The sequence below is a fragment of the Hylaeus anthracinus genome, unplaced genomic scaffold (assembly GCF_026225885.1).
Source record: "Hylaeus anthracinus isolate JK02 unplaced genomic scaffold, UHH_iyHylAnth1.0_haploid 3, whole genome shotgun sequence".
Taxonomy (NCBI): domain Eukaryota; kingdom Metazoa; phylum Arthropoda; class Insecta; order Hymenoptera; family Colletidae; genus Hylaeus; species Hylaeus anthracinus.
In genome coordinates this window covers 12565236-12577253 of record NW_026535284.1, presented here as the reverse complement: position 1 = coordinate 12577253, position 12018 = coordinate 12565236, and the positions used below count along the sequence as shown (strand labels likewise).

The 12018-nt window shown below is 37.0% G+C and overlaps 2 protein-coding genes across 2 annotated transcripts; one reads left to right on the top strand and one right to left on the bottom strand.

The window, feature by feature from the left end:
* Nucleotides 1-868: 868 nt before the first annotated feature.
* On the top strand, nucleotides 869-7037 carry LOC128893572 (glutathione hydrolase 1 proenzyme-like). Its single transcript, XM_054154616.1, has 11 exons — nucleotides 869-979; nucleotides 2214-2349; nucleotides 2680-2804; nucleotides 3159-3298; nucleotides 3395-3627; nucleotides 4171-4331; nucleotides 4633-4862; nucleotides 5339-5534; nucleotides 5617-5782; nucleotides 6136-6282; nucleotides 6343-7037. The coding sequence occupies exons 1-11, from the start codon at nucleotides 972-974 to the stop codon at nucleotides 6529-6531; spliced, it is 1731 nt and encodes a 576-aa protein (XP_054010591.1). The 5' UTR covers nucleotides 869-971; the 3' UTR covers nucleotides 6532-7037.
* Nucleotides 7038-7177: 140 nt separating this feature from the next.
* Nucleotides 7178-11271, bottom strand: LOC128893570 (DNA excision repair protein ERCC-5 homolog). The gene is made up of 5 exons (XM_054154614.1): nucleotides 11138-11271; nucleotides 10700-11052; nucleotides 9975-10406; nucleotides 9687-9903; nucleotides 7178-9614 (listed from the first exon to the last, which is right to left on the bottom strand). Exons 2-5 carry the CDS (start codon nucleotides 10961-10963, stop codon nucleotides 7198-7200), a joined length of 3330 nt encoding a protein of 1109 aa, XP_054010589.1. The 5' UTR covers nucleotides 10964-11052; nucleotides 11138-11271; the 3' UTR covers nucleotides 7178-7197.
* Nucleotides 11272-12018: the final 747 nt, after the last annotated feature.

The window sequence follows — 12018 nt, the reverse complement described above, 5'->3', positions numbered from 1 at the left end:
AGAGAAAACATAACCTATAAAAGGAATGCGCGGGAATATTCAAACTACAACATTTTAATAATTAATTCTCTCGCATATAAATAATATACTGTATGTGATTCAGGTGTTAAAAAAAGGAAAAAGTATTTCACGATTACCAGAATGCAAGCTTTATTGATAATATAACTGTTAACATATACATTCAGAGATGAACTTTGAACAAAAATGATGCGATATACAAACATGCACAAACTACAAAGTTTTTAAAGTATTTCGTATAATTATGTACATATAATTAGAATATATAAATTATTATTAGGCAAGGTAGTATGACGAAACTGGAAACGCATTATTATTATTATCAGGACTGTATGTTAATGAAGAATGATACAAGTTAGATTAAACTAAGGAAAGATACTAAGAGATATATGTATTACAAAAGAAAAATACAACACTGGAATACTATTAATCACTCGCAGTAAAATAGTACATTTCCTTGGCAAATAGGAGGTCATTTTTTATTATAATAGTTGACAGTTTCTTATCGCCGGAAAGTACATATTAGTTAATAAATTTCTAACGCGTAAATGAACTTTCCGCGAGAGCCCCTCAAACTTGCTGCAAATCATCCATTAAAAATTAAATTTTTTCATCGATACAGGATGATTCGATTATCACGATGGAAAATTTGATGCCTTCAAAGATTTTTACAAATGCTTGAATAGAGAAATTATACCAGATCTTTAAGGACAACGCGAAGAAAGACAAAAAGCGATTGGATTGTTTGGAATAGCGGGTGGTTCGAGGACGGCGACGTAACGACAACTTGCAAAAAACCAAAAAAGTCTGGAGTATTTAGTATTATCAAATATAGGATAGTGGTGGGGATGAATAGGTGGAATCTGTATTGCAACTGGTATAAGAGGCAACGATCGGCTTGGTGAAACGTTTAGTCAAGGCTGAGCGTTCTCCTGTGCCGCGGCTCACGCAACATGATCGGGTTCGTAAAGAGTCTCGCACTTTATACATATCGCTTATCATTCTGGCTCGTTATTGTTAATTTTCAACCAATCGCGTTCCTGGTCAATGGAGATTAATTTCAAGTGTATAGTTGCATCCGCTCTCGTAACTAAACGATTCTTACAAAGGTGTGACAAGACGCAAAGACGTTCTAATCGTGCGTCGTCTGTGTTACATAGATCTTTTCATTGTATTCCTTACAGTGTTGTTCTCTCGAGAGGATTGCAGTGTGACCGCATAATCTTGATTCTAGTTAATCGACAGCTATTACATAAAAATGAAAATCTCTCGCTCGAGACTGATTTGTTATCTACAAGACTTGTTATTTGCACGCAACTCTCGCATGCTCGATTTTCAGTGAAGAAAACGCTAAACGAGTATTCGTGTTTTAATAGGATGTCATTAGATCTCTAAAGTGTGATAACAAGATCCTGGATATACATGCGTACAATGTAGCGCGGTGATTCCAGCTTCTCGATTATTATCGAAGACGTATCGTTATCATCGCGTACGCGTGAAGTAATAGGCTCTAGTTAACGTGTGATGAAATAATTGTCATAAAAGGAATTTAACGTAGTTAAACATCGTTCGTAGATAGATACACAATTCGAATTATTTGGCACACGATACAATTTACGATAAAAATCTACGGTCAAGTTTGAAATCATTCTCGTGTTCTCGATAAAAACTATTCGAAGATTGATTTTTCTTGTTCGGTTTCTCAGAAATTAACTTTATACATTTATTGAGCGCTTATCGGCGGCTTAAAAGGATTTAAAATTACTTCGATTCCACTCTCTTGCGCTAACGACAGCTAAGAATAATGTAACGCTTAAAATAGAAATAGCGTTTTCTAGAAAAACGATTGCGCTCGATCGTTGCAAGAAATTATTGGCTCTTGCCACAATAAAGATAAACGGAATGTACCTGAAAACCAGTCGTCGCCTAAAGCATAAAATACAACTGCTCATTAAAAGTTGCTTCGCATAGATATTCATATCGCACGCGAAAACGTAAAAATCGATTAGCACTATTGTAAATACGCGTGAAGTTATTACGCGTCTATCATCCAACGATATCATTTTACAAACAAACACGATCGGTTTCTTCAGACGCTCCGATGGAACCGTCAAAAGTAACGAAACGATTAAAAGAAAGATCTTGCGTTTAATTGATTATGAAAAGTAACCGAATACGCTCTCTCCCTTATGCAGCGTAAACAAGAAGAGGATTGTAATTGCTGGGGTGAGCATCGTTATAATTTTAGGTGTGATCATCGCTATAGTAATTGTTGTCCTCGCTAAAAACTCAGAAAATGTCAACGACCTTTACTCCGGCGTGTACGCTAAGGTAAAATATCACATAGATAATTGTTAAAAACGCGATTACTCGAGCAATAATTGCTTCCTTAATTATATAGTGTTCAGGAGATATCTGTTGATTTTTATTCAAGATTCATTTACACGGAACATTAATTAAATGTTACACGTAGATAAACCATACTTAAGAAGGTGTTTATCAACGTGTAATTTGAAGTACAACAAGAGTACTACATATCTTATCTTTAATTGGAATTAATTTTAACCAAATTAATTATAATCGCGAAACAGTTGATTAATGTTCCTTGATAGCGAAAGCTCGAGGAAGAATAGTAATAATTCTATTTATTATCTATCAAAGGGTGCAGTATCGGCGAATGGACCAGAATGCGCGCAAATCGGCGCGGATATACTCAAAAGAGATGGCTCAGCCGTGGACGCGGCGATAGCCGCGCTTCTGTGCGAAGGGGTTGCATCTTTGCACAGGTAAACAATTAAATACTGCTTCATACCATTCCATCTTGTCAATATTGACAATGTTACTGTAGTTATATTTATATCTATTACTATCTGTTTAACACAATGGAATCTAGATTATTGTTCTCCGGATTATCGTATAAAAGCCTCGTTTATTACACGATATCGGCGAGGAGGTGATCAACGTACTTTATACGCCAAATTCCAATGTATTATCTTTTTATTAGCCGCATTCCTTTATAGTTACCAACTTTCTTTTTTTTTTCTTCTTATATAAACCCTCCTCGTTTGGATATCAGTGTCCATAAATAAATGCATCCAAATCACGTGAAATTTTTCAAATAATTCTTGATCGATTCGCAGCACGGGATTGGGCGGCGGATTCTTGATGACGATTTGGGACGCACGCACCAAGACTGCCGATTATCTGGACGCCCGCGAGACTGCCCCTGCCGCGGCGCGCGAGAACATGTTTCAAGGCGACCCTAAGTTATCAATGTACGGTAGGTTGTCGTCCTTGCCATTATTATCAGTAGACGCGTATTGCATGCAATAGGTGTGATACACTTGACATTATTAACACGTAAACGATGGTCAAGGTGGCTTGGCGATCGCGGTGCCTGGCGAACTCTACGGCTATTGGGAGGCGCATAAGAAATACGGGAAGATACTATGGTACGACTTGTTCCAACCAAGTATCGCTCTCTGCAAGACTGGATCGCTCGTGAACAATTACCTGTCCGCTTATTTGAGCGCCAGAGAATCGCGGATAAAGGCGGAGAGCTCGCTGGCGGAGATACTCATCAACCCAGCCACCAATTCCACGTGGAAGGTGAACATTCTTCGCGTTATTCACAGCGCAGAAAAATACCTCTTAACAGCTAGAGACGCTGGCGAACTGAGTTCTTTGATCTTTTCTTTTCCAGAGGACATCCATGAGTGGATAGTTCTTGCTACTCTCTGAGCTTGTTCTGGATGTCCTCCTACATTTAGAAATAATATACAAAAACTTCCTTGTATAAAACGGATGAAAAGCTTCGAACGAGATCTCCGATTGGTAAATTGCGCATCATCAATTGGGGAAGCCTTCCGCGCATCTCTAGTAATACAGTCTCAATTAAACCGAGTGTACTCTTCGGAGGCATTCTTTTCAGTTAACAATGATACTCGTTCCGCTGTTTCTTCGTGGTGAACAGAGATCAGCGTTGAGGGGAATAGGAAGCCAAATTGCTGCAAGATAACATAAAGCATTCTTTGAGAACAAATTTGAAAATCGTAAATTAATTTTAAGTTAAGATTAACTTGACGATGTCACTAACTTCGAACAGGACAAAAAAAGACTTCGTTTCTAGCGTTGGTTGAATATCTGTTACAGGCAGGTGACAGGATAAAACGACCTAAATTAGCCGAAACGTTGAAATTGATTGCTGAACAAGGACCAACCATATTTTACAACGGCAGTATGGGCGACGATCTGGTCGCCGATATCCAAGCGATCAAGGGTATCATCACTAAGGAAGACTTACAAAATTACAGGTTTGATCAAGGCCTTGACAAGTGATATACCACATCTGCCATTTTCTAATTGAAATGACGATTAAAAAGAATAACTTCTGTTGCAACTTGCAATTTATAATAAACGTATCAAAGTTTGATTCACGTTTCTTTATCAATTTCCACGAGATAACAATGTTATAACTTTACTCCTTAATCGAAATCGTAGTGACGTACAGATTAAAGAGCGATGCCTCTGCGTGCGACTGAAAACATTCAACTGGTGGTAGAGTATCATTCGAGTGCTTGGCTTGAAAAAAAAATTACGTGAAATTTCTTACAGGGCAAAATGGAGGAAACCGATCGAATCGAAGCTGAGGGATTTGACGCTGTACACAGCACCGCCACCAGGTTCGGGGGCGATCCTGGTCTTCATTATGAATATCCTCAACGGATTGGTACCTTACAAAGACGAGGGCATCATGTGGCAGCGTTTCGTCGAAACGTTTAAATGGGCTTACGCCAAGAGAACCGAATTGGCTGATCCCGATTTCGACCCGGATGGCAATATCAGTGAGTCGACAATTTATATTATTGTCTAGTCATCCACGATAATCGAACGCAATGAGTAAATACAAAAATGTCAACGCGATAAAACAATTAAATATCATGGTTTGAAACTTGACAACAACAAAGTTAGATCAAAATGTGTACGCTTATAACCACTTTATTATTCAAAAATTAGCACATCGTTCAACCGTAACACGATATTCCTGATAAAAGATCGCTACCATTCGAAAATAATCAACATTGTCTTTAGCACTCAATATAATACTCAAGCGATTCGCGTGCTTCTCGTTGGTTCTGTTTACGTAATCCTGTTTTCTCTGAAAAACGTTTACGCCTGTAACGCGTCCAGTTCGGTGATAATGAATTGTCGCTATACAAGAGGAAAATTGTCAACGTTCAAATACTTCCAATTTACCATGAAACAAATCTGTAACAATCAATTCGAGCGTAACGTCTCGGAAATAATAACGTGTGTCCAGATAAATTGGTCGCCAACTTGACGTCTATAGACTATGCCAACATAGTCCGAAAGAGAATCAAAGATAACGAAACGGACAATGATCCTGAACATTACGGGGCTGTTGTACACGCACCGGACGATTCGGGGACGTCCCACGTCTCTGTGCTGGCTCCTGATGGATCGGCTGTATCAGTGACGGCGACCATAAATCAAGTGTAAGCCAGTGGATTTTACTGGAGGCAATCGCAAAAGATCGGTATCTTCTACTGTTCCTTTGTCTTTTTCTTTGTTAAACAGTTTCGGCGCGATGAAGCGTTCCAGATCAACAGGGATTATATTCAACGACGAGATGGATGATTTTAGCTCTCCTAATATTAACAACGGATTCGATCTACCTCCATCGCCAGCCAATTTTATTCGTCCTGGAAAAAGACCTCTGAGTTCCATGAGTCCAACGATTGTTGTGAGTAGCTGTGCATCTCATCTTCTTTTAATTACCTTTCAACAGTAAAAAAAAAAAGAAAGAATGAACACATGTACATTTCGTAAAGCGAAACAGTACTTTACAACAATTAAATGTATACATTTAGCATAAATTGAATAACTCGATTATCGTATTTACGTAAAAGAACACGTGACTGATAAAATGTACGTAATTATTCGAACGGTCGCGTGAAATAATGCGAGACCATACGAGTATCGTTGCTGTTGCGTAACTTCGTTAATATCAGTATACTGGTCGAACGAAATTCCACGTGTAAAACGCATCGACCCGTATACGGGAAGCCAATTAGACTTTTTGTTTTGTTTATATAGCTAGACGAAAAGAGAAATGTCCGTATGATAATCGGAGCCGCGGGTGGGAGCAAAATAACGACAGGAGTCGCAATCGGTATGGCGTTCAACCTTTGGTCGGGATACAGTATAAAACAAGCAATCGAAATGCGTAGAATTCATCATCAGGTGAGTCGGCATATTAATAATCGTGTTTGTACAAATAAATATAACTATTTTTAATTGCAGCTAATGCCTATGTACGTGCAAAACGAGAAGGAATTTTCTCCGAGTATACTGAAGTATTTATCGAGGATTGGTCACAACGTTACAGAATTCTCGGGAATTGGAAGTGCCATAACAGCTGTGACCAACGAGACTGGAAAGATATTCGCCACCTCGGATTTCCGCAGGGAAGGAAGAACCGCTGGTTTATGAGTTGCTAGGTTCAACTTCGTGAGGCAAAACGGATATTTAAAACGAATCAGAGCAGGTGATGCGAATGTTGCCGCGCCTAAATCCGGAGTACGCGAAATATAACTCAATAAAGTACCGGTACAAATTACATAGTTACCATTACGTATTTGACAAAGCAATTTCACGCCAAAGTATTATTAATATAGACAGATAGCTATATAGGTATTATTTTAACAATAAAACTGAGACTAATGTACAAAACGACAACGAAGCTAGCTTTGGGTCGATTTTAGAACGTTTCCTGAAAGACGATGACATCGTGCTTCGATTTCCATACGAGCTTGCAAAGAAAAATTTACCGTTCTATTTACAACAACAGTATTTTTAAAAGATATACGTAATATTTATATACTACTTTAAGCGTACCATTAAGTTCGCCCGCTATTCCTACCGTAGGATTACTAGTGCAAGTATCACTTGTACTTAATGTTTTATTAAATATTTTCCAATAAAGCAAGACAACTGTATTTATAGAAAAATAATTTATTTAAAACACTTCCCTCTCGGTAGATAATACTTTGTATGTGCTTAATATTACCGCTCTAAATGATCGTGTATTCGCTAATATATCTCGCAATACTTCGTAGCTACACTTCATGTCCGTTCGTTATCTTTTATTAAATTCCTTTATGAACTGCTGCTATCACTTTCCGAAAGACCAGCTTCCTTCTTCACTTTCCTAACGCAACGCTTCACTTTCTTTGTTTTGTATAATCCTTGTTTCGATTTTCTAAGCACTTCGATCGCGTTTAATCTTTTCTTCAAGGCAGCCTCTCTATCTTTTTCTCTTTGCGGTATGTATTCCTCGACATATTTATCGCTAGTGGCAGGAACGTTCAAAGTATTTGGCTTAGCAGCTTCGACCGCATCTTCTTTGTCCGTCAATTTTGTTTTCTTCTTCCGATTTTCGTTCGGAGGTTTCGATTTCGTTCTCTTCATTTGTTGTAATTTACTTAACATACTTTCGGGTGCTTCTTCCGCATTCGGGTTGCTTAATTTTTGCACAGCTTTTTGAACTCGTTTACTCATGTTCACTTCGATGGATTTCGGAACAGTGTGCACTTTAAAATATGCATTTATCGTTTTCTGACTTTGCTTTTCTTCCATTCTATTCAATATAGGTGTTATAATTTTATCGAATTTTTCTTTGGTCCAACCGAATTTTTGTCTTGTGTAATCTGACAAAAGAAGCGTGTTGAGTTTACCCCAAGTGAAACATTCTTTCGATTCGTCCACCTCGGGAAAAAGATACGCTTGTACGACGGCTTGACTTGGAAATCCTTTATGAATTTGTACATTCTGTAACTTATTTCGTAGAGCAGCTTTTCCAGGTCCCACGGCTCTACCACTCTTGATCCATGAACAAAACGTTGTCAAGCCTCGCAACACATCATCTCCTTCCGAAGGAAAAGCTGCTAGTATCTCTAAAGCTGTAACAGGTCCAATACCGGGTAAACCTGTAGTATAATCGCTGCCGACTAAAAGAGCCAGTCGTATCATTTCGCTTCTAGTTAATTTGAAATGATGATGTATGTCGTTGGAACAATATTGGAGGACTTTCTTGTCGTTATCGAAAAAATTTTTGTAAACACATTGTCCTCCGAAAAGCCATATGTCCGAATCGTCTGTAATTGTACCATCGGTCAAATGAATTTGTTCCAAGTATGCACATTGTGCTTCTGCTTCCATAGGCGCCACAATATATGGTATACCAAATAATCGTAATAGTTCTTGAGATTCGATACGTATTTGATTAGAAATATTGATACCCTGCCTGTCAAACTTGCCAATATTTGCCGCTAGCTCCGATTGCTCAGCCTCTAATCGTGTTTTTAAGGATAATAGTTCATCTTCATTCACGGGTAGAGGACTTATTCTTCTCGAATCGTCAGACGGTACATCTACAATCGTACTGTTTTGTATACTTGTAATCTCTGCATTATTAGTTTCATGATTAGTTATATTTTCCTTGTTTGTTAATTTCGTTTGATCTGTTTGTAACTGTGTATCCCTATTTTCGTCATTTTCAACGGGCTGCTCTTCAGTATCGTCCATTTTGATTGAATCGGGTAATTGCTGATCTTTAATTTTGTCTTCTGTTGATTCTACAATTGCTTTCTGTGGGATAACTTTATCTTCCGATGTCTCTCGATTCTCAGAAAAGCTTTCAACTAATTTCTCGGAAATTTCACTGGTCAGCGATGAGTTTTGAGACTTTAGTTCTGCATTTGATTTGCTATTCGGAGTTTCAAACACATCGGCAAATATATCATCTTCTATTTTCTGATCAGATCGAAATGTTATTTGAATACCTTCTTTCGAAGCACTATTATTACCATCAGTGTCTACATCCGGTATCAATACGTCTTGTATTTCTACAAAATCATCAGAATCTGAATCTGTTGAACTAATTATCGCTGTGTCTATTGATTTAATTTGCTCAGTATTTGAAGCATTCGAAGCTTTGAAAGAAGATGCATTGGAATCCAATTCAGTATTTGATTCAGATAATTCAGTCCGTGATCTGATATTCGATTCTGTATTTGATTCAGATAATTCAGTCTGTAGCGTATTAAATGATTGCGTAGATTCTGTGAAATCCAGATTCGCAAATTCGGTTTGTTGTGATTCTTTCGAAGCATTCCGAGTACCTTCGTAACCTTCCTTTTTTTTATTTTGTTCGAGAAGCGTAAGGATTTGTTTCTCCGTTAATCCGCTATACTCCAGCATATATGTTAACGCGGGATTGACAACATTTTTTCCCAAATACTTTTTAGTAAGACGTCGTGACTCGTTCAATTCTACATCCGATTCAGCGTCGCTACTCATTTCTTCCACAGTTAACTTCGAATTATTTGTAGTGTCTGTTATTTCAATATCGCTATCCCACTCATTGTCGAATTCATATTCATTTATATCCTCGCAAATCGGTACAGCTTTACTAAATCCAGGTACAGGTTCTTCTACTTTATCTACATTATTCTTAGTATTTTCGCTTTGTGAATTATCATTATTGCTGGTGCTTTTAATATACGCATTTTTATCTGCAACATAAAGTTTATAAATGCAAAAAAGGCTTTCAGCTTCAATAAAAATTTAGTAAAATTATAACTTACCACTGATGTAAAGTAGTCTAGTTGAATTGTCGGCTGCAACGCGGTAAGTGCAATTGTAGCCACTGGTATTTACACCCTGTTCAGTCAATAATTTATCTAATTCATCTAACGTGAGTGTTTTTCCTCCCATTTCTTTTTCTGCAGTTTCCAAATTCTGCTGGACTAATCTACGTTTTAATAAACGTTTCATTTGGAAACCAGAAAATTCATGGGTCTCCTGAATATAAACATGTTTTAGATAAATAAAATAAGTTAACATATACGTAAATTTAAAAATAAAGTACATACTTCGGGCATCTCATGCAAACGGCCCCACGAACTTTGCTTTCTTGTTTCCTTCAGGTCAGTGAGAATATCATAGCGAACATCAGCTGGTAAGGCTTTGAAATCAGCACTAGTTACATCTACATTGTGAATGTTTCCAATCCACTTTGTTTGCTTTCGTGGACTCAAATTAACAGATGAATCAGAATCATAGTCGTCGCTATGGTCTGACTCTACTTTGCTTGTGCTTGGCAAATCTGGTAATTTAAACATATCATCTGCAGTTTGTTTAGTTTGCACATTTGTAACTATTTCAGAAGAGATCTTTCCAACATTTTCTTCCTCTGTATTAAGAACTGTTCTTACAGCAGAGTGCTTTATCAAGTTATTTATTAATTCTGTCCTCATCTGTTGGGCTTTATTCTTGGCCATAGATTTCATGTTCCTACGCAAGGCCTGTGAATACAAAAGAATAAGAGCCTCTTTTCTCACTACCTGGTTCCCACAGCAGACTAATTATGTGCAGACAATGTTATAGTCGAGATAAAAGTACAGTTTCTTTAATGCATACATATACAATGTACTTGGTACTATTTAAAACATACGATAGTTGCTATTTAGAAAGTTAAATCAAATAGAATTCATCGACTGTATTACAAAGAAACACTATTTTCATATATCATATCTCCTGAGAAATCTACAATACGAATCTCTAAACTATTAAATACCTTTTTAAAATGCATACTTACAATTGTATCTTTCTTAAGCATTGGTACACCTCCATCAAAAACAAAAACTGGTTTGATTTTGTAATACAAAAGCTTGCATATTCTGTTGAATAATCCGATAAGATGTGCATTTGGTTTGGAGTTGCCAAAGCGATCTTGATATCCTTGTAATACTTGATGTATCCAAATGGATACATCTACTGCTAAGATTTTTCCTTCGAGTGTTTCCAAAGGTACTTGCTTCCCTGTTGCATCAAGTAAACGCCAAAGCCCTTGAACACCCATTATGTAAGTTTAAGAAACCTTTTTATTCGCCTTCATAGTTTAAGACAATTGTGTATTGAACACAATATTTCCTTTCGATTATCCATAACCTAAATGACAAGTAAAGATACTTAAGTAGGAAAACTAGTTTGCAAAATATGTAATGCTTATAGAAATAGTTTCAGTAACACATACTCTGTTCATACGAATGTTACGAACCATTAGATTGATTATTTTATAGCACATTAACGCGTACTAACATCGACCTGCAAACTCTTGCACGTATCAACATCGTACTGTGCCGGTCAGCTGATTACAGCAGAAACGATACGCTTGCACACGCTAAGCGCGCTCTCACATTTGCATTCGTACATTTTTCAAGATGATATGTAACTCTGTCGGTACGTATTGTAGCGGTTAAAGAAAAGAACATTGTTGAATAAAATACATTGATAATTATGCAATACAGACAAGTCACTTTACTAGATTGAATTTGCAGTACTCTCGTATTTGGAATACATATGTATATGTATATTATTCCTTGACGCATGACATCATTTTTTCAAATAATACTTTACTTGAGTACACATTTAATTTGCTGACATAAATTACATACTCTGTGCATAGAAAAAAGCTGTAACAATATTACAGAGAATAAAAATTGCATTCAAGTCTGACAATTAATTGTCTACAATTGTAGCAAGAACGATGTATAATTTCTTTATTAAAATAAAGTATAGCTTCAAGTTTTTATAATAAAATGAGATAATTTGATGAAAGAGTATACTATGAGTTTCTAAAAATAAAATTTACTACTGTTAAACGAAAGAATTTTTGTTGGTGTGGAATAAAAAGTGCATAGAACGCTAGTTGCTTATCCACACGCACTCGTCCTATATTACGCAGTATCAGCCTCTTGGTCATTTGTATATTCCGTATACATATACGTAACGTAATACGTAAACGCAAGTGTGTTTTCTCGTGTACTTCATGAACGTATACACACTCATAGCTGTGATGTATATATCGTATCGTCATCATCAGAGAAGTGAAGTGAGGTAGAGGCCACCCACTCT